Source organism: Chelonoidis abingdonii, chromosome 16 (genome assembly GCF_003597395.2).
Source record: "Chelonoidis abingdonii isolate Lonesome George chromosome 16, CheloAbing_2.0, whole genome shotgun sequence".
Lineage (NCBI taxonomy): Eukaryota > Metazoa > Chordata > Testudines > Testudinidae > Chelonoidis > Chelonoidis abingdonii.
Window position 1 is genome coordinate 4,842,276 of NC_133784.1, and position 23,232 is coordinate 4,865,507.

Consider the following 23,232-nt stretch of genomic DNA (forward strand, 5'->3'; position numbering starts at 1 on the left):
CTTTCCCACCAGCACAGTCTGTCTGCATTAGCTACGTTGACAGAACTGCTCAGCTGTGTGTCATAGGCCCTATACTCTTCAGCGACCAACAGAGATTCCCTTTTAGCTGAGATGACAAGGCTCTAGTTCTATCCATGCTGTTGCAGTGAAGTTCTCAGCAGCTGTGAGTGGTACCATACTGACATTGAAATCTTTTGTGGCCTGGCACTAGGTTGCAGAACTCACCTGCAGGGCCTTAACCATCCCTCTCCTACAGGGGCATCATTTCAGAAAAATTCAGGGGTATGGTGCTGATCATGGGGGTTACCAGGCTGGTCCCATCTCAGAGGGAGGCAGGGAGGACGCAGCCTGGTCCTATCCCGGGGAGGGGGGGTCATGTTGGGGCATATCTCACTGGTGGCTGGCAAGGGGCAGAGACCAGGGCCTAACTCACTCTCTGGTCAGCTCTGGTCCATGCTACTGCTGCAGCTTCCTGCCTGGTCAGGGGGGAACGAGGATGGTGCTGACACTGTGGCACTGCAGCATGAGCTGGTGAGGAGCTATGAAAAAGCAACTGCCTCTCGCCACCCTATAGGAAATGATTCTCTCAAGCACTCCACCCATTCAGCCATGGAGCAGGAAGGCCTTGGGCACAATGTTGTACCCCAGTGCCACACTGGGTCACTTGCAGACACATCCTCCCAGGCAGAGGCAGCTATTTGTTTTCATTTGCAAGGCCGTTCCTGGTATGTCCCCACCCCACCTGTCATCTCCCACATGCTACTGAGAGATCAACTTCTGTCTCTGCTCTGCCAATGCCTCAAACCTTTGTCACCCCCTCATTAACATTTTCAAATGAGCACCTTCACGTTGTCTCCTGTACCACCTCTTGCACTCGGGAGGAGCACATCATCAGCCTCTACAAACCCTACTCACTGCCCTCCAGTAAAACCCTCCTTCGCTGCAACAGCTCCCTACAAAAGCGCAACACCTGCTGTGCTGCAAGACAGCCTCCCAGCACTCTGACCAGCGTCGTCGGTCTGCCTGTAGCCAGCTGTTGGCTGTAGATTACAAGCTGTTTGGGGCAGAGACCAGTTCTCTGTTCTATAGCTGTACAGCGCCTAGCGTAACAGGGGGCGGGGCCTGCCGAAGGTCCTAGGCCTTAGCACAGTGAAGACAGTGAGGATAATGGGGAATTGCTAACTTGGGAGCAAGGCCTGGCAAAACCCGGAGACAAACGTGGGGCTGGCACATGAGCCACCAAGCTACACCTGACTCCGTTTGCAACCTCCTTCTGCAACCACCAGGGCTAGAAACTTCCTTAAAAAACTAGAAGAAGCCAAGGGCCGCCCTCATCACATGACTCCAGGAGCCGGGCCAAGAAGAGAAAGATCAGCAGACGCATGGGAGTCCTCGCAGTGAAACTGCATAGACTTGCTCACCTACAGCCCCAAAGAGACTACATCTCCCATCAGCCACCGCTGTCCTCCCTCCGGCCTGGCTTGCGCAGAGCTGCTGCGGGAGCGGGAATGGCTGTCGCCGCGCGGCATGCCGGGAGCTGTAGTGCCGCTGTGCCTCCCAGGCGCTTGTCTGGGCCGCGGCCGGGGACTACATTTCCCGTGGGTCTGCGGGCGGCGCGTGCGCCCTGCCGGGGGAAACGGCGCTTCCTGCTGGCGCTGGCTGCGGCCTGCCTGGCCCTGAGGGAGGGGGCGGCCCAGGCCCCGGACCGGCGGCGGAGCAGCGGGGCGGGACTATGGACCCGGCGGAGGCCGTGCTGCAGGAGAAGGCCCTGAAGTTCATGGTGAGGGCGGCGGCAGCGGGGCGCAAAGGGCCGGGGCCCCTGGTGGGCGAGAGGGCGCGTGAGGGGCCGACTGGGGGAGGGGCAAGTGGTGGGGGGGGCTGAGCTGGGGGGGCGCGAGCTGGGTGGGGGGAGGGGGATGGGGCCAGATAGGGGGGGAGGAGGACACTGGGGGAGGGGAGCGCTGATAGGGAGGGTGGGGAGGGGCATGGGGCAGATGGGGGGGAGAGGACACCTGGGGGGAGGGGGGCGCTGACCTATGGGGGACGCTGGGGAGGGGGTGGGGGCAAGTGAGGGGGAGGAGAGGACACCTGGGGGAGGGAGGGGGTGGAGTGCTGACCTATGGGAGGGCTATGGGAGAAGTATCTGTTGGGTTACCCGCGCGGGGGAGGGGGGAGCTCCTGGAAGGGAGGGGTAAGTGTTTCAGGGAGCCAGGCATCTGGGGGGTAGGTGAGGGATTACCAGAGGGTGGGGTGGGGGATAACAGGGCTGGGGAACAGGGCATGTGGAGGGGTTGGGGGTTGCTGAGTGGTGGGAGGCAAAGGGCTGGGGAAGGTAGTGGGGGGGGAGGGGAGGCGATAGGTGGGCACCAGAGGGGGTAGGAGCAGGTGGGGGTGGTGAAGGAGGTATCTGGTGTTCATTCTCCGAGACTCCCAAGTGATGAAGCATGGGAGGGCAGTTAAGGTAGAATTGGGTGGGGAAATATGCCAGGGTGCTGAGTCAGGGCAAGTTCTGGAGTATGAGAGACAGGGATCTTGGAGGAAGGGTGAGTGCTAGTATCTGGGGAAGACACCTGAGCCTTTGTAAAGTTGCAGTGAGATCTTTGGCCAGTGTTGGCAGTACACAGTGAGACAAGTAGCAGGGCTTGGGATATCTTTTGGCTGGGTTGGGGGCTGCTCGTGATGGGAATAGGATTTACCTATAGGAGGTGGTGTTAAATGCTGGGATTTTGGTGCAAGAGTATGTGGACAAGAGACATTGTGCTGGGGGACAGGGAAGCACCTGCTGATGTTCCTAGAGATTCTAAACAAGATTTCTGGCCCGACTTGGTGGTAAGAGGTGATCCATCAAGCACTGGTGCCTGGGAGAGGTGAAGTTTTTGTTCTGCATGTAGTGTGTGGGGTGTATTACTTTTATCTGCACATCTGCTCTCCATAGTTTTTTTTGTTTTTTTCCCCACCTTATGACCCTTTTTATTCTGGGTGCAGAATTGTATATATTGACATTTTAATCAGTTATATTTTCCTGCTATATATCCTTGTTAATAGAATGGATGTAAAGAGCCTTTATGTGGTCTTGGTTTATAAATTGGCCTGTGGCACAGAAAATAGCTTTGGGCATCAGTAGCCAAATCCGTTTTCAAACGTGACTGGACTGTTTAGATTTGGGATAATATACCAAATGAAACAAGTTATATTCCTTTTTTTATCATTGTTGATCTTTCTAGATTGTTTGCTTCAGTTTCTTGATGCTATTTTCGAACCAAACAGTGATGCCAGCTTAACAGAATGCTAATTTTAGATGCTCTAAACTGTTCTGCTTCTAAGAATACATTTCAAGTGACTGGCAACATTTGTTGAAAATTTATTTATTGTGGATTAATGATTCAGTGGCACAGAATTAAATCTTTACTCATAAAGAACCTAAAATACAGCTATGCTTTCAAAATTTATGCCCAACGTGGAAATATTGAAAAACTAGATGCAAATCTTGGCTTTCATTTACACTTCAAAAGGTAGTAGAAAGTCTAAACTCTTAATTAGCTTCTATTTTTTATCTTGTAGTACTGATATCTGTTTTTAAATCTCTTGTTTCTGTTCAGATCACTGAATTCTTTTGCCAGTTCCTTGTATTTTTGTCAGGTTTATGGAATCTCAGGTTGAAGAGGTTAAAAAGATGTTGGATGTCAAAATATACTTGGCAGCAAAAAACAAAAAAAAAAGCCCTCTCCATTTTGATTGACTAGAGGAGTGTGCCATGTCCTGTTGGATATAGGTCTGGCCATGGTAATCCACTTATTTGTGACCTCTAGGTTTGATAATTACAACTCATTGTACCTAGGAGTCATGAAGTCTTGCGCCTTGAAAAAATTCCAACTGTCTACTTAGTAGTACAGAGCACTATGTTGATGCTCCTGATTCTGCATTGGTTCCCTATTGAATAAAGAGTCCAGTTCAAGGTCTCTGACCTGATATTTGGAGCCCTCCATGGTATTGACCGTAGCGATCTGATGGAATACCTGACCCTCCATGACTACAGCCTGGCTGTTCTGCTGGAAGAGTGAAACATTAATGAATTGGGAGAGGTGTGTCAGTGTGGGAGAGAGAACTTTCACAGGAACAGGCCATAGATTGTTGAACTCTTGAGTGTTGAGTGACCAAGGACTTCACTGCATTGAGGAATAAATGACAGAGTGCTTTGATTTTTAGTTTTCCTTAAAAGAGTTCTTTAGGACACACAAATGAAAAAAACAAACAAGAAAAACGATAAACTAAGCATTTTCTTTTATAGATTGGAAGGGAAGAGAAAGAGACTTTTATCTGCAGAATTGCTAACAGTGGTATGTAACCTGTCACTTAAATCAGCTTCTGTACCAGTCAGCTGGAGGATCACTAATGTGATGCCAGTTTTAAAAAGGTTCCAGAGGTGATCCTGGCAATTGTAGGACAGTAAACCTAACTTCAGAAGGAGGCAAATTGGTTGAAACTATAGTAAAGAACAGAATTATTGGCCACATAGATGAACATGATTTGTTGGGGAAAGTCAGAACAGCTTTTGTAAAGGGAAATCATGCCTCACCAATCTATTAGCATTCCTCAAGGGGGTCAACAAACATGTGAACAAGGGTGATCCAGTGGATATAGGGTACTTGGACATTCGGAAAGTCTTTCACAGGGTCGCCTTTTAGGCAAAATAAATTGTCGTGGGATAAGATGGAAGTTTCTCTCATGGATCAGTAATTGGTTAAAAGATAGGAAACAAAGGGTAGGAATAAATGGCCTATTTTCAGGATGGAGAGAGGTAAATAACGGTGTCCCTCAGGGATCTATACTGGGACCAGTGCAGTTCAACATATTCATAAATGATCTGAAAATAAGGGGTAAACAGGTGGCAAAATTTTCAGATGATAAAAAATTACTCAAGATGTTAAGTCCAAAGCTGACTGCAAAGAGTTCTGAAGGGACCTCACAAAACTAGGTGACTGGGCAACAAAATGGCAGATGAAATTCAGTGCTGATAAATGCAAAGTAATGTGCATTGGAATACATAATTCCAACTATACATACAAAATGATGGGGTCTAAATTAGCTGTTGCCACTCAAGAAAGTGATCTTGGGGTCATCCTGGATAGTTCTCCGAAGGTCATCCTGGATAGTTCTGTGTGCACTGGTAGTCAAAAAAGCTAACAACGTTATGAACTATTAGGAAAGGGATAGATGGTAAGGCAGAAAATATCATAATACCATTATATAAATCCATGGTGTGCCCACAACTTGAATACTTCCTGCAGTTATGGTCGCCCCATCACAAAAAAGATTTATTAGAATTGGAAAAGGTACAGAGAAGGGCAACAAAAAAGAATATAGAACAACTTTGATATGATGAGAGATTTAAAAGACTGGGACTTTTCAGCTTGGAAGAGACAAATAAGAGGGGATATGACAGAAGTCTATAAAATCATGACTGGTATGAGGAAGGAGTAAGGAAGTGTTATTTACCCCTTCCATAACACAAGAGCCAGGGGTCACCCAATGAAATTAATAGGCAGCATGTTTAAAACAAACAAAAGGAAGGCCTACTTCACACAACACAGTCAGCCTGTACCCAGGGGATGCTGTGAAGGCCAAAAGTATAAGTGGGTTCAAAAAAGAATTAGATAAGCTCATGGATGATCAGTCCATCAATGGCTATTAGCCAAGACCATCAGGGATGCAATCCTGTGCCCTGTGTGTCCTAAACTTCTAACTGCCAGAAGCTGGAACTGAATGGATCACTTGATAATTGCCTTATTCTGTTCATTCCATCTGAAGCATCTGGCACCTGCCACTGTCAGAAGGTAGGATATTGCGCTAGATGGATTGTTGGTCTGACCCAGTATGACCATTCTTAAGTTCTTATCTTATTTATATCTGGTTTTTTTGGGGGTGGTGGTGTTATATTGCTACCCTTCACTATAGTTTCTGAGCACTTCCCACTTTAATTAGATTGGCAAAGCAAGGTCCCTAATTGGACTTCTAGGGGTCTTCTGCTCTTCTCACATCTCTGATTATGGGGGCTCTGCATAGAGCAGGTTTTTTGGAGGAGGTACAAGGGGCGATTCTACATGCCAACCAGGCCATGTTGGAAAACTGGTCTGTTGTTTTCACTATCTCTAAATGCTTGGAAGGTGCTTAGATATTGTGGTGATGGCAGCCATATAGGTACCTACAGAGATCTGGAAAGATGCATTCTAGTGCCATCAGTGGTGGATCATCTACTCTCCTGTATGTCCAAGTGGCTGATATGCTTGATATACCATCACTCTGACTAAATGGGTCATAGATGGGGCCAAAGTGGACCATGCAATTAATTATTGATTTACACAGCATAAGGTGTGCCTTTCCATATCAAATATTGAGAAACTCTTCATAACGACCAGACCAATTATCTACGCGGCTTCTGGTATTTTCGTTTTGACTGCAGAGTCACATGTAATTACTGTTTGAAAACAGGTCTGTAGGTGCTGGTATCTCTGTCCTTGTCTGTAAGATTGGTTTTCATTTTTAAAATGTTTTGCTCCTAATCATCAGTAATGAAATTGGACCAATTGCTAAGCCACTAGATGTCAGGAAGAAATGCATACTAATTTTGTTGTTGTTGTTTTCACACCTAGCCAGTGATGGAAAATATTATGTTGAAACCTCATCCAGTCACTTAATGGATGAAATGAAGCCTTGTGTAAAAACAGAAGCTTTTTTTTTTTTTTTTCCTGTGGGTCAAAAATTAGTTTATAGATTTGACATTTTAAAAAACGAAGTAGGCTCATTTTGTGGGGTTTCTTTTTTTTATTTTTGAGGAGATGAGGATAGCAGAGGAAAGGAAGCCCTTGTCCCTCATGGCTGATATTAGCTTGATTACTTGTCAGTGATATATTTATGATGCATCCAGCCTGTATCGATTTATTAGATAAATCTGATCATATGTAATACATATTATCTAATTAATTTTAGGTAATGACATTCTACCTACGTACCCAAATTACTCCTACAGTTTCAAGTAGACATAATATTCACTTACAATCCTAAATTGTTGTGTACTGTTAAGCAGCCTATCCTCAGAGATATTTTAATGGTGAGTTAAATGATTCCCTTTCTGTAGTTTATGCATCAACCTAATCTTGTAAGGATTCTCTTGGACCCTTTTGGATGAAAACCGCTGTATAAATGCAAGATATAAAGGCAGCATGAATTGTATAGGCCAGTGCTCTGTAGCAAGTGCAGGAGGGATTTTATAGCACTGCAATCTACTTGTGTTCCAATCATCCATTTTGTGGTGTTTCTTAAATACTCTGGATAAAACAGCACTCATCATAGGGTTTAAGTTATAAGAGATACAGTGCCCTTCTAAAGCATACGCTTAGAGGAGAATCACATATGCGCCTTTAGTTTTTGAAAAAAGTTCTTGTTTTAAATAAAGCTCAGTTTTTTTGTTACAGAAAAAGGAATTTTATTGTCGTAACCATTTTCAAAAGTACTAAGAATGAGGAGTTCAATACGTAACTTCCCTATTTGAATAAACTGTTTAAAAATGTAGATACCGTACTTAAAGAATAAATGTAATAGGCTCAGCTGAGACGTTGATTAAATGTCATATAAACTAAACTACGTATGCCTGCATAGAATAGTAGATATTTTTTTTCAAAGTAGCTTCAAATGGTTCTTTTAAGTGTATGAATGTTCTGATGATTATCTTTTTAATTAAAATGAGAAATCTTTGTTTAAAGTGGCATTCTGTTTTTTACAGCCTGTTACAGTCTCCGTAACAATCATTTCTTAAGTCTGAACGTTTTTAATTCCAGGAATCCACTTATATGAAACTATGTTTAGACTTAATTAAGGAATGATTCTTACAAAGCTTGTAAATAGCCAGGAAAAAAGGGACAGAAAATAAAACTGACAGTCACACTTAACAAAATGATGGTTACAAGGTATGTAATATGCTATAAAAATACAATAAAGGCCTTTTTGTAAGAGTTCATATTTTTGATCCTCATTCTGAAAGGTATTTAAGAAAAATATCAAGGCTCTGTGAAGCAACATCTGTTTTCCTGAATTGACTAGTGACAACTTCAGTTGTATTTAATTAGCAGTGCATGGAGCTGTACCTGACCAATTTAAGATCCTGTTTAAAATGCCTCTGCAGGCAGTATTTTAATACAGATTTAAATTTAACCTTCTGTTTCTCACTATATGTGAATGAGGCAATTTCCACTGGCGTTCCTGCCATGGTTCGTGGATGGGAAGATGATACTGGCATTCTTCACTGATAATTTGTATGTGGAAGACAGGATATAACATTTCCCTTCCCTGGAATGGAGAGATATAAGGCCTGATCTTTGGAGGTGCTAAATACCCTTTACTGCCATAAGAATATCAGGCCATTCGCCTTTTCAACAGCTTCTGCCTTTGTGACCTCTTCCAGTACTGTTTAATAAATACACGTTTCATCCCCCATTGATTGTACTGGCATTGATCCTCCAGAACGTTAAATACTTTGAGATCTATGGATGAACAATGCTATATAAGAGCTAGGGATAGTAGTTGGTGGTGGTGTTAAGGTGTTATGTAAATATAACGTATGTTGTTGTTTTCTCTTACCATAGCCTGTGGTTTACAGCAACTATGGGAACATGCTATCATTGCATTGCCAGAAAAGCCCAGTGTTTCCTTAAATTTGATGATTACTAGATTTGTAGTGACTTTTGACCTCCTCCTAGTAAGCCAGCCAATAAACTAAGCAGGATCCAACATGATTTGTATCTTAAAAGAAAATTGAATCCTAAGCTGATTAACTATTTTTCTCTGGCTGCTTAGTAAAGGCATTTGCAGTGGAAACAGACATTCAGATTCTTAGTCTCTGTGGTGGTCGAGTTTGTATAGACTACTTCTAGCTTGAGTGTTGGTAGGACTGAACCTTTCATATCCCAGAACTTAATGATTATTTTACAGTTATTTTAGATAAATTGATTTTTACAGTTTCGCTAATAGTATGCATGCATTGTTTTCATTTTGATAGATAGTACCAAGCGTCCAAGACAAGGGAAACATAAAGAGACGTGTATGTATCTAAGGAATAAAGAAGTTCAGGAGAGCTAGCAGTTTATCAAAGAGACAGTATTAAAGGCACAACTGCAAACGATGCTGATGAGAAGGGAAGATAGGAAGAATAGTAAGAGGCCAATATGGCTCCATCGGGGCTCTTTAATAACCTGAAAAACAAAAAGGAATCCTACAAAAAGTGGAAACGTGGAGAGATTAATAAGAGGGGGAATACAAAAAGAATAGCATAGGCATGGGGGCACAAAATCAGAAAGATGTAACTTATTTTGTGCTTTAGCCTAACAAGGTACATAGAAGACAGTAAGAAGACGTTTTTAAAAAATATATTAGGACCAAGAGAAAGATGAGGAAAGTGGGGAAGGAGAGCTAATAAATGACACCAAGAAGGCTGAGATGGTTAATGCTATAATGTAGGAGCACAACTTGGTACAACATGGCATTTTGATTAAAAAACTAGAATAATATACAATGAATGTGGAGCACATTAAATGGATTAAAAACTGGCTCACTGATAGGTCTTAATATAACTGTAAATGGGGAATGATCATTAAGCAGATATCTTTGCAAGAGTCTCAGTTCTTTGCCCTGTGCTATTTAACATCTTTATCAATGACCTGGAAGAAAACGTAAAATCAGCGCTGATAAAGTTTGCAGATGACCCAAAAATTGAGGGAGTGGTAAATAGTGAAGAAGATTGCTCTGAATCAGCGACCTATCTCGTTTGCTTGTTAAACTGGGCACAAGCAAACTGTGTGGTTTAGTATGGCTAAATGTAAATGTGTTCTGGGAACAAAGAATGTAGGACATACTTACAGAATGGGGGAACTTCATCCTGAGACAAGACACAGTGACTCTGAAAGATTTGGGGTCGTGGTAGATAATCAGCTGAACACGAGCTCCCAGTGTGACACTGTAGCCAAAAGAGCCTAATGAGATCCTGGGATGCATAAACGGGGATCTCAAGTAAGTTATTTTACCCCTGTATTTGGCATTGGTGAGACCACTGATGGAATGCTGTGTCCTGTTCTGGTGTCCACAATTAAATAGAGATGTTGATAAATTGGTCAGGATTCAGAGAATGATTTAAAAAAATTAAGAAAACATGCCTTATAGTAATAGACTCAAGGAGCTCAATCTAGTTAGCCTAATAGAGAGAAGGCTGAGGGGTGACTTGATTACAATTTATAAGTACCTACTTACAGTAAGTCTACATTGCAGTGTAAGCCCAGGGTTAGTGGGACTTGAGCATCTACACTGATTCTTAACCCTATGTTAAGATTTTTCAAATCTGGGCTTTAATAAATGGAGATATACCTATCTCCTAGAACTGGAAGGGACCTTGAAAGGTCATTGAGTCCAGCCCCCTACCTTCACTAGCAGGACCAAGTACTGATTTTTGCCCCAGATCCCTACGTGGCCCCCTCAAAGGTTGAGCTCGCAACCCTGGGTTTAGCAGGCCAATGCTCAAACCACTGAGCTATCCCTCCCCCCAGCCTTGAACCTGGGGCTCTGGTGTCCACACTGCAGCATGCTGATCTGAGTTGAAGCAAACATATCCGAGAGTCCCTGGCATCCTCCTGAAATGTGGCCACTCTAGCCCTTTGACCATGATGCACTGTGGGAAATCTTTACTGCCCACCCTGCTTGTTACAGGAAGTTTGAACAGCCTGCCAAGCAGTCATTTTGGCCTGTGTACTCCAAGATACTGGAGCCAGCCTTTTGAAGAACTTCTGTTGCTTGCACTTTCACTCCTGTGTCAAGTTAACAGGCAGAGCTTCCATGAGATGCTGGTGGACATTTCCATCCATTTTCTGACCCACCAAAGGTACCTGATGGATTTCATCATGGAGGAGGAACAGTACCCTGGCATGGCAGACTTGCACTGGCAGATTTTGCTCAGTACAATCTGCATAGCTGCTGATGCCCCCTACGTAAACCAGTGCATGTGGCGCAGGACTGCAAGCACGGACTGGTGGGATCACATTGTCATGCAGACCTAGGATGACCAGTAGTGGGTCCAGAAGTTCCGCGTGAAGAAAGCTACATTTCTGGGGCTTTGTGAACAGCTTGCTCTGACTCTTCAGTGTAAAGACACACACGTGAGGCGCTCTTGCCTGTCCAGAAGCTGGTTGCTATAACCTCCTGGAAGCTGGCTACCCCAGACTGCTACAGATCTGTTGTTTACCAGTTTGATGATGGAGAGTTGACTGGTTAAAGTGGTAGCAGAGGTTTCTGAGGCAATCAGGCATGTGGTACTCCAAGGTGGCGGGCATTCAAGATATTCTGGAGATAATTGCTGGCTTCGAGATAATGGGGTTTCCTAACTGCACTGGGGCCATTGATGGGACTCATGTTCTTCGTTTGCCTCCTTAAGGAGTACGCGAGTGCATAGACTGCAGAGGGCATTGCTCCATTGTTATGCAGGCCCTCGTGGATCACAGAGGCTGAGTTATGAATGTCAACGTGGGCTGCATTGGAAAAGTTCACAATGTCAGATTTTGCCATTCAGGAGTCTACATTTATGGACAGGCCGGCACACTGGTCCCACTAAGTGATATAATAAGTGGAGTTATAGTCCCCACTGTTATTCTGGGGGACCCCGCCGACCTCTTTTTTCCTTGGTTTATGAAACCACACCCTGATTTCAGAGGTCCTGGCAAAAGGAGGTTTGTTTACACACTCAGCAGGTGAAGAATGGTGGTTGAATGTGCTTTTGGCAGATTAAAATCCTGTTAGAGGGGTCCACAGAGCCATTTGGATGCCAGTGTCATCAACACTGTCTGCATTACTATGACTTGCTGTGTACCTTGCAATCTTTGTGAAGCCAGAGGTGAGTCATTTCCCCCTGAATGGACATGTGACAACGAGGGGCTGCTGAATTGCTATGCTCAGCCAAACAGTGCACTTACCCCAGCTTGTGTTGGCTGCACCCAGGCAACAGAGGTCGGGGATACTTTGAGTTCTTACATTATGGGCTTGCACACCCCAGTGGAAGAGGGAGGCTAGCACCTGTACAAATGTGCTTGTGTGGGGAAAGGGACTAATTGATTTTGGGGGAAGTTTGCTCGATTGCCATGCAGTATACTTATGCATGACACGTTGAATACTGGATTGGTGGGTGGCATGAATTACAGTGTAGGTTCATAGAAGGAAGGTATTGAAATGTGAATTGCTGTACCTAACCGCATAGAGGAATAGTTAAATTAAACAAAGGCTGTGAATGGCTTGCCAACTACAAAAGCAGTTTCTCCTCCCTTGGTGTTCACACCTCAGCTGCTAGAAGAGGGCCTTATCCTCCCTGATGGAACTAACCTCATTATCTCTAGACTGATTCTGGCCTGCATATTTCTACCTGCCTCTGGAAATTTCCATCACATGCGTCCAACGAAGTCCCACGAAAGCTCATGCTCCAATATGTCTGTTAGTCTATAAGGTGCCACAGGACTCTTTGTCGCTTTTTATAGAGGAATAATGTTGCTTAGTCATGTATAATTGCTCCTGATCATGTTTTTAGCTTTATCTCAAATCATGATTGTATGAGGTGATGCACTGATAGCAATAAACTTTCCTGATGATATACAAAGCTTTATTTGTAAAGTGTTAAAACTGTATGAGGTCGCCTATTGCTACGCAGGCCAGCTGACATTACAACACCCAAAACAAGTACCAGCAAAATGTTTCCAAAACAAAAATATAAAAGAGTAGAAAACAGTGCAAACATGACTTAAACCCCCTACTGTTACTTGTCTCTTGGTTCCATGTTCTCTATTCCCTTCTTTCCCTATTTTCTGTGCACTTGGTGTCAGGCTGGGGATGGAGGTATCCACAGGAAAGGGGTTCAAGAAGGAAGGCTCCAGGGGGTTTAGTTGCTCTGTCCAGCTGCCTGTGGGGTTTGAATGCATGGGCTGCCCTAACATGGAGTTGTCCAAGGTATTTTTCGACTGAGGCCACATTGCAGGGAGATCAGGTCATGGTGTAGGAGAGGCAGCAGGAGCTGGTGCTCCACCACCCATGATGAAGATGAGTCACTCAGACAGTGCTCTCTGAGCTCTGTCCTCCTCCCTTAGCCACCATTCCTGTTCTAGGAACTGTGTTGCAAGTACCTGCTCCATAGCTGAAACCCTGTCCTGCCCTCGGGTGAAAAGCCTCAGCCTTTCCACCTGCCTCTCAGCATGCTGCTGTTCCAGTCTTTCATCTCTCTGCTGCTGGGATTGGACTGGTTGTCAGCCCTTTCAAGAACTTTGACCGTAACTTCATCACAGAAACGCTTCCGTCTGGAATGGTCCACAAAGGTATATTGGGCCAGGCATCAAATTCTGGATGTACAGCAGCCAGTGGAGATTGAGGGGCCTGAAATAGGACAAGAAATTGAGGGTTATTGTCTAAAATAGCTCAGTGGAGGAGCATAGAATTAATTCTTATGGAATCTCAAGGACATAAAATGTTATATTTCAAAGCTGAACCAAAATATATTGTGAAAGGGATGCTTCTGTCCACAGAATTTCTCTGGATACAACCTGGTTAATCACAGTTCCAGAAGTGCAGAGACCAGGGTAAGTTAAAAATTATAAACTTTTTTGATTTTATAAAAATTTCATAAATAATTGGATTGTCTAGGGTGGCAACAAGTGCACTTGCAACAAAAGGCTTTTTCTATCATTTCCTGCCTTTAATGTTTTGGAGGACATAACTGTTATTTGTGGTGCCCTCTTGGAAAAAGGAGATGATGTTATTCCAAGCTGTTGATGGGAAATCTACACTATACATAGCTGAAGTATTCAAACGTATAGTGACTGAACAGCATATCTATGAGTGGAGTGAGCTAGTCCGCTCCTGAGGTGGCCCGGGAAAATATGTTTTTCCCTGCAATGTGACCACTTAGCTGGAGTTTCTGTTTCAGAAAGAGTTTGCAGCTATCAGCAACCAGGTGTGTGTTAGAATCCATGAAGGAATTAATAGGATGCTGTGTTAGCTTACCCTGTTATGGCTGCATGCAAATGCACAGAACTCCACAGCCTTCCTCCTCCCCATTAATGGCACATTTCTAGACAAAAATTGGCACCCCAATCATACTTGGAAGAAATGATTTTGTTACCGACGGACTGCATGGACAACCTCTAATTGAAATGAACTAGATTTGGAAATTGAACACAGTTTTACTTACACACACACTTCACTGTTTCTAGGTTGCTCCACAGATCACTGAGCAGTTACAGTGTGGCAAACATTAAGGCATGTCAATGTAAGGTTTTTAATTCTAAGAACTAGAAATGGCCCTAGCAAAAATTGTAGCTTTTCAAGTAAAAATGCTCTTTAAATGTGTCTTTTATCGCAGTGGTTCTCATCCTGTGGTCTGAGTCCATGGACTGTGTCTTAAGGGGTCTGCAGAAGACTTGCCTTGTGTTTACACTAGAGAGATTACAGTGGCACAGCTGTACAATGCAGCTGTAGCATCTCTTGTGTAGCTGCTCTGTGCTGATGGGGTGGGGGGGGCAGGGGGTGGGGAGAGAGCTCTCCCGTTGACATAATCCACCCCCAACGAGCACAGTAGTGCTGAGGCCGACATAATGAATGTCACTTGGGGCGTGTGTGTGTGTGTGTGTAATATGTGCACCCGAGTAACAAATTTTGCTGACATAAGTTGTAGTGTAGAAATAACCTTAGACTGAAAACGGACCGACCAGAATTCAGCTACATGCAGTACGCCCTCGCTATAATGAACCCTTTGGGATCCAAGCCATTTATTCGTTAGAGCCAGGGGTTCTTCATAGCAAAAGAGACCTGCTGCACCTGTCACGGGGGCTGACAGCTCCTCCAGTCCTGGGACTGCAGGTGGAATCCAGGTACCAGGTCTACTATAGCCAAAGGTTTGTTGTTATGAAGGGTGTTGTAGTGAGGGTGCACCGTACATAGACAATAGATTTCCAAAGGGGTCCACAAATAAAAAAAAAGGTTGAGAACCACAGCTTTACTGTTTGGAATTCCTGGTTGCCGGTTTGAGCTCCACATGGGTGGGGGAGGAGAGACACCAAGGTGCTATGATACAGTCTGCCATTAGCAGATACACACTGGTAGCCAGGGCGTTTCATAACTTTTGCATTAGTTCTTAGAGCAGAAATCCCTCCCATTACTGTAATAATTAACTTACTGGGCTCAGGGATGTCTTCTGTCTCCTCTGGGTTTGCTGCAGGCTTGGTAGTGGGGTGGTCCTTGGAGGATGTGGGTGGGGAAGAGGCATCAAACAGCTGTTCCTGTTGATCCTGGCCCACAGCCTGATCTGTGACTGGTTTCAGAAACAGTCACTTCGTGCTCCTCACTTGCAGCCTACTGCTGGCTCCCATCAGTTAGCAGCCTAGATTCAGGGAACAGCAGGGCACCATCTTGGCTGACCAGGTTGTCATGCACCATGGTTGGCTCCATGCTGGGCACAGTTCCCAGCACCAGGTCAAACTCCTCATAAAACGGACATGAGGTTGGCAAGCTGTGTGAGGTACTGTTCTAGTCCCTGGTCTGCCGGTACCCGCTCCCTGCACTAGTCACCAGTCCAGAGAATTTACAGAGTTGCCAGCTTTTAGTTATTTGCTGGTATGCATGATCATTCCTGGTACTTCACTAAAATCCACAGTTTTACTGGCCTCTCAGCAGAGATTTACCAAAATCTAGCTGTGCTCCTATGACCAATGAAGCAACACACTTTGCAGAAGGCTTGTTCTGTTCGGTCTCAATTGCAAACACAGAAGGGTCTCTGATGGGGTGTTTGCAACTCAGTGATCAGAAGACAATAGAAGGGTTAACGCTGACTCACTGAGCTGAAGATGTCCATCAGAGGGGGACAGCTTCTATTTTCAGTTGAATCAATTGGAGATTGTTGGGATAGAGATGACTGAGGAAGTTAGCTACTTCTGGTGGACTCCCAGGACAAGTCAAGCGGGGTTGCGCCAACACTGCAAAGCAATAGGACTTGACTTTGTGTCCCAGCTTGATTCTGGCTTGGACTCTCTACTCCTGCTGGGTCGCAGGTCCAAGCCTAGGGTTAGCATGATTCATCTGTAGATTTAAGGGGGGTTAGGCTTGCGTCTGAGCCGAGTGCTTATTGCATTGTAGACGTACCTTTGGGAACAAATATTTAATAATGGGCTCTTCAGTCTAGCAGAGAAATGTCTTAATACAGGAGTCAGCAACCTCTGGCACACGGCTTACCAGGGGGCTGGGCCAGTTTGTTTATCTGCCATGTCGGCCGATCGTGGCTCCTACTGGCCACAGTTTGCCATCCCAGCGCTCTGCCATGACTACACAAGCTGCATTAAAGCGCTGCCACGTTAAAGCATTGCCAGTGTAGTACTGCTGAAAAGGATCTGGGCATAATAGTGCTCAGGGTTGGGGTGTGGGGTGTCGCTTACCTCGGTGGTGGTGGTGGGTCTCTGCAGAAGTGGGCAGCGTGTTCCTGCAGCTCCTAGACAGAGGCCTCAGGGGGCTTTGCGCGTGCCCTGCAGGTCCCATTGGCTGCGGTTCCTGGCCAATGGGGGCTGCGGAGCTGGAGCTTATGGTGAGGGCAGTGCATGGAGCCCTCCATGGCCTTCCTTCCCCCTAGGAGCTGCAGGGACAAGAGGAGCCAGGTAGGGTACCTGCCAACCCTCCCCTCTTCCAGCAGCAGCAGGATTCCCGGACTGCGTGCCATCGCCCGCCTCTCCCCTGCCTCCCCCCAGCACCAGCAGGGGTCCTGGGCCATGACCCCCGGCACCTGTGGAACCCCCAGCCTCTCTGGCCCAAGTTTTAGTCGGAGCTGTATAGTACAAGTCATGGACGTGTCATGGGCTGTGAATTTTTGTTTACTGCCCGTGACCGGTCCATGTTTCTTACTAAAAATACTTGTAACTAAAACATAGCCTTAAATATGAGTCAGCAGTGTGATGCCATTGCAAAAAAGTCTAATATCATTCTGGGGTGTATTAGCAGGAGTATCATATGTAAGACACAGAAGAGAATTGTCTTGCTCTACTCAGCAGTGGTGAGGTTTGACCTGGGGTAATGTGTCCAATTCTGGGCGCCCCACGTTTGGAAAGATGTGGACAAATTGGAGACATTCAAAAAATGATAAAAGGTTAAGAAAACCCGACCTATGACAAAAGGTTAAAAAAACCTGGGCATGTTCAATTTGGAGAGAGAAGACTTTGGGGCGGCGGGGGGACGACTTGATAACTATCTTCAAATCTGGTAAGGGCTGTTATAAAGAGGACTGTGATCAGTTGTTCTCTGTGTCCACTGAATATAGGCCAAGAAGTAATGGGCTTAATCTGCAGTAAGGGAGATTTAGGTTAAATATTAGGAAAAACTTTCTAATTATAAGTAGGCTTGGAAGGATTAGATTATTGGTAAATGTCAATAAACGTCAATTTCACCATACGCACACACACAGAGGAGAGAATACTTGAATCAATAATTGAAATTTACAGCTAGACAGTAAGAAAAATGTTGCGTGAGAAGTTATTAGAGTTTGATTTAAGGATATTTACTTCATATATTTTGAGTGATGTTGACAGTTTGTTTTTTAATGGTTATCAGGTTTTAAATTTTTGAATCTCAATATCTACTGTCATTAAATAATTACCTGACTCCCCCCACATCATTTACTGCAACTGTGAAAATTTATGTAAAAATAGAAAAGAATCTTAAAACCCATAATTTTGTGCAACTATGAAAATTAAATTGATAAAAGTCTTCAAAAATGCTTAAAATAAACACTGATATCTGTTGGTTCCTGCTGTGCCTAACAATAAGGGTAGTTAAGTTCTGGTATAGGCTTGCAGGACAGGTTGTAGAATCCTCCTTATTGGATGTTTAAGAACAGGCTAAACAAACACCTATTAGGGATGGTCTGGAGTTACCTGGTCCTGCATCAGCACAGGAGGCTGGATTAGATGATCTCTCCACGTCCCTTCCAGCCCAACATTTGTATGATTCTTTGCTAAGTATAATTATATAAAGCAGCTGGTTGTTAAATACAGGGTTGCAGAGTTTTTCTTTTGCATTTTAGATGACTACTTAGTGATTTAAATTAACTACATCGTAATCACTTTTTCCCTTCAGTTTGTGGGTTTGCTGGAATCAGAGTGTGTGTGTGTGTATGTGTGTATATATATATATTTAAGCCTTGATTTCCTTTCTTCTGCTCACACCACTTGCTTTTGGGTGCAGTTTTTTCCATGGTTGATACAGGGTTTAGGTACTTCACTAACTCACCCCTACTCTTCTTTTAATTTTTCATTTTAGCCACTTTGCTCCATTAAATGTATGCAATTATAAAAGCAAATGGAAAATTTGTTGTTGCATCACTGAAGTATTTCGTTTCATAGACTCAAAAGCAGAATTTGGTGCTCCATGCCTTCCCCCTTGTTATATATACTATAAACATCAGAGAGAATAGGCTGACCTTAATATTTGCTTCCCATACTAAATCGCCGCCTTGCAGCAGTTATTTCCCACTGAATAAAAAGTTTAATTTCACGCCCTGATTAGTGCTAGAATGTGCAGGTGGATATTTGTTTTATGCAGCTAAACTAATCTGCCTTGGCAAATGATTTGCTAGTCAGCAGAGCTATAATTCCTCATGAGTATTTGGTGCTAAATTATAGTTCTCTTTAGTAAGGTAAATCAAAGCATTCTAACCGCAAAGCTTTGGTTAGGCCAGGGTTTTCATATATAAAATGAAAAAAGAGTGGGGATAAATAGAGTGTGACAAGGACACAGCATAGGGTCAAACTAGCATTTGATATGAAGGGGGTAAGGAAGGTTTCTAGGAAGAATGAAAGAAATGAGTGTTATGTAGTATCTCTGTGCGTACCCCAGTGAGACCATGCAGATAATGTAAACCATTCTTAGGTTGCCTTTCAGTAGTTCCCACTGAATAAAACAACTTAATTGTGGTCTGTTGCAGACTTATTAGTGCAACTCAAAGAGCTGGCTAGGTGCATACTGCTGACTCCTCATTTGCAGATGCTATTTCACGTTAAAAGAAAATAAAAATACCATACTGTCATCTTATTCCTTTTCCTTGTGAACAATTGTCACAGGAATGTTACTTGATTTCAGTAATTGTGAATGGCAAGAGATGTGTGAGCTGATATTTCTATTAAGATGTGGTCCACATTATGAACAAGTTTGAAAAGGTGACGAGAAAACACTTCAGGTTACAAATACCCATTGGCAGTTGGATGGGTCCCAACAGCAACCTCTTATTCCAAGAAGTTCCCACGTTAGCAGTTTGGTTTATGTCATCGTGTTTTTTATTGAAAAATATGGATTTCTGATTACAGTGAAGCCCATTTATAGTTAACTTGGAAATGATGAAACTTTGGTTACAGTGATGTGAGTGGTGGAGGAATTCCACTTTCTTCTCATTTGACAAGTGGCGTTGTTGACCATATTAATTTGTTCATTAAAAATGTGTGTGTACAGCACATCTGTATTTGCAGTAAAATATCCGTTTGGAAGATCAACAAAGCTTTCAGCAGCTTAATTTGGTAGTCTTAAAAATTTAATCCCAGATGAGAAAGGAGAGGGAGCTGGAATCAGCTTTTGCAATTTTCTCATTCCCTTATTCACTTGTAATGGCTGCCATAATCTATGCCTGTGTGTGATGGTGGAATTTTACCTGCAAGGCCTGTGTGGATAGCTACATTCAACCAGTCTGGCTGCAATCCTACTGGTATTTCCCAACCTGACCTTTTTCTCTACAATATTTTGTTCAGAGAATGCTCGACCAGGGCACTTATTTATACAGAATTTTAGGTGCTCATACAGACTTGCTGAATGTAGTATTTGTGTGTCTAGGGAAACAGAAGAGTTAAAGGAAAACTGTAGAGTTTCTATCTGCTTCATCTAAATATTAAGTGTTTAAAATATAATTAATAAACAGTCAAACATGAAGTTGTTATCTTGACAGCCTCCTGAGGCAGATTAAGACTGAGAAAATTCTGGGCCCCATAGAAACCACTGAAAATCAGACATTTTCAGAGCTGTGTTAAAATATGTTCTGTACATGCATGCATCCAACGAAGTGGGTATTCACCCACGAAAGCTCAAGCTCCAATACGTCTGTTAGTCTATAAGGTGCCACAGGACTTTTTTTTGCTGTTTTTAAAGATATGTTCTGTATCTTAAACAACAGTACTTTATAGTACGTCTGTGAGGCTCTCAAAAGACTTTACAGAAGTGGGTATATATTATCCCTGATTTGCAGAAGGGGCAACTGGCTCTCAGAAAGGTAAAGTAATTTGCTTAAGGTCACAAAGTAAATTGATAATGGGAGAAGAGTGGAGAATCCAGATCTCTTAACATCCAGTCATCTGCTTCTAACCATGTTTGGGTTAATTTTACAATTTGCTAACCACCTGTTAAGGTAACACATTTTATCATTAAAAATAATTTTAAAAGTGGTTTGAAACTGTCTGTTTTTAATGGGGTCTGAATATTCTTAGTCCTAATCTGCCTCATGAATCTTGTCATTCTTCTAGGAAGTACAGTGTTACATCGTTAAAATATCATCCCTCCCCCACTGAGACAAATCAGTCTCATTCACTAAACGGGGATACTGGAACAATGACAAGTATTTCTAAAATATGTATTACAAATTCCTTTATTCTTTTGTCTACAAGATCCACAGACTCTCAGTCTGTCAGTCACTGATACAGGGGGCTGTGGCCAGCTACACTGAAGAGCTTGCCAGTTTTTTATTCTGCTGATAGCTTCAGGATGGTCTACCAGGCTGCCTGCTGCAGAGCAAAAAAAAAAAAAAAAAAGCATTGGCTATACATTAGCTTTCTGTAACTGTTTCTGGTCTTCCCTCACATTGCGAATTTAAGGGTCTGGTTTCTCTTTACTCCTGAGACACTAGGTACACCTTCTATCACCATCACTTCTGTGAGTGCAGGATGGAGAAGGGGAAGGCAAGTATGTGTGTTCTCGGAATCACTCTACTTGTAGAGATCTTGGATGGGGATCTCTGCATATTCTGTGGCAGGTGCAGGCAAAGGAATCCGTTATCTGCATCTGTTTCACAGCCTTCTGACGCTGATTCTCCAGAGAGGGGCAGGTCTAAGAGAATGAAGCACAAATCCAGATCATGCTGGCCCAGGAGTCCTTAGTGTTTTTGTAGGAGGAGGGATAACTTTTAGATTAGGAACAGGAACCCCAGGAGGAGGAAAAGCAGGAAAAACTTTTCCAGTTAGACTTCTTCGACTCCAGGGCAGTTTCCAGTTTAGCTCTACCCCTTAAGAAAAGTCTGTGAAAGATGAAGAGGAGGAACCAGCTCAGAACAGCAGTGACACAAAGTATTCTCTCAGGATCCAGAACCAAACCTTGTGGCCTTGATAGATGTGATTGAGGAAGAATAGGGATCACCCAAGAAACCTGCAAGACTAAGCAAGGTGGCTAAAAACTGTCAGTGTTACAAAGTTTAAATCAGATTTTGTTTCTGTTTCTAAGATTGGTGCCACGCTGACATACCTACTTAAGGAAACTGTGAATCAGGCTCTAAGGACCCCACAGACAGGAGGATGGGCACCACACTCAGGAGAAACTTGAAGGCTGCCTTTTTATCCCAGGGAATATAAGTCCTATTTAGAATTCAAATAATCCTTTTGAGGCTTACCATCAAGTTTAGCAGATGAGACAATCCCAGCTATTTTGGAGAAAGTGGTCTAGAACCAGAGTTGGCCAATCCAAGTATGATGCATCCACAGGACCACCTGGTCCTTCCTACCAAAACTGATGATTCTCAGCCAAAGCAAATGGATGGAGTAGCACATAGTGCGTGGTCTATTTCAGTTTGTGGATAATTAAGCCTCAAATCATCTCTGGCAAGTAGGTTCTGGAATTTGTCCTGAGAGGTTGTGCATTGCATATACTTAACTTCCCTCCTCCCATTTCCAGGAACCCTCAAGAGTGGGGAAATACAGCCCACAATCCTTCATTTCCTGCAGATTAGAGCAACAGTATGAGTTGCAGCCCAGAAAAGGGACAAACCTTGTACTCCATTCTGTGCCTGTTCAAGAAGAAATCAGGAAGCAGCAGGGCAGTGCTTGACCGGAAACATCTCAACAGGTTCCTGAAAAAGTCCAGATTCAAAATGGAAATGTTAGTCCATAACAGTGACCGTCTGTTGTCAATGGATTTAAAAGATGCAAACCTCCACGTCACTATTCATCTGTCTCACTGTAGATGTATCCATTTTTCACCGCTGAAATCCAACACTTCCAATATAGTTCATTACCATCTGGCCACACCACAGCACTTGAGGTATTTATGAAGGTACTAGTGCATTGGTAGCTGCTCTTATGTTGGAATAAATTTACCTCTGTCCATTCCTTAATGACCTGTTGATAAGAGCTCCATCCAATGACAAGTGGTATAAAGCGCTGAAGGTAGTCCAAGAAGTAATTGGCTTAATCTGCAGCAAGGGAGATTTAAATTAGATATCAGGAAAATCTTTCTATCTATCAGGGCAGTTAAGCTCTAGATTCATCTTCTAAGAGAGGTTGTGGAATCCCCACCATTGGAGGTTGGGCCAAGAGTGGTCTAGATTTGCTTGGTCCTGCCTCAGCACAGAGGGCTGGACCTGTGAAGTTCTTCCAGCCCTGTATATCTATGATTCTGTGAAACAGGGCTTTGGAGCAGAGGCTGGAGCTGGCGCGCGGAGCAGCTCCGGAGCAGTGGAGCTGCAGGTTTTTGCCTGGAGCGGAGCCGGAGCACAGGTCCAAAGTCCTGCTGTGAAATAATCCTTTCTCTGAGTTACAAGATCCACAGATTCAACTCTCTCTTGTTTGGAGTATTTATTTGGCCACTAGAATAAGAAGTCCTGTATGGGTCATTCAGATAGGTCGTAATGTTATGCTTTACAATAGGAGTTCAGCTTATTGTTATAGTACATATAAACTCATTAAATCCCAGTCCACGGGGGTTATCATTCTGTGCTATGGAAGTGGTCTCAACTGGAGGGCTCTTCAATGCACTTGGGCGTGCCCTTTCCTATCAGTGATGGAGAGGTCTAATTCTGCCATGCAGACTGAGAGTCCATTCATTAAGGGATATGTGGACCTTAGAGTTCTGAGGAAATGTTCAGAAAGTCAGTTTTCCTGT

At 43.8% G+C, this 23,232-nt stretch overlaps 1 protein-coding gene across 12 annotated transcripts in view; it reads left to right on the forward strand.

Moving 5' to 3' along the window:
- Window positions 1-1,623: 1,623 nt before the first annotated feature.
- BTRC (beta-transducin repeat containing E3 ubiquitin protein ligase) overlaps window positions 1,624-23,232 on the forward strand; it is a 173,703-nt gene continuing 152,094 nt past the window's right edge. For 4 of the 12 annotated variants that reach the window (XM_075072922.1, XM_075072923.1, XM_075072925.1 and 1 more), the window contains exons 1-2: window positions 12,852-13,388; window positions 13,596-13,649. In XM_075072922.1, coding sequence (XP_074929023.1) covers window positions 13,269-13,388; window positions 13,596-13,649 — 174 coding nt within the window. In that variant the 5' untranslated portion in view covers window positions 12,852-13,268. Of the gene's footprint in view, window positions 1,781-12,851; window positions 13,389-13,595; window positions 13,650-23,232 lie in introns of those variants that run through there. The other 8 variants (XM_075072926.1, XM_075072931.1, XM_075072932.1 and 5 more) reach the window with 5 other exon arrangements.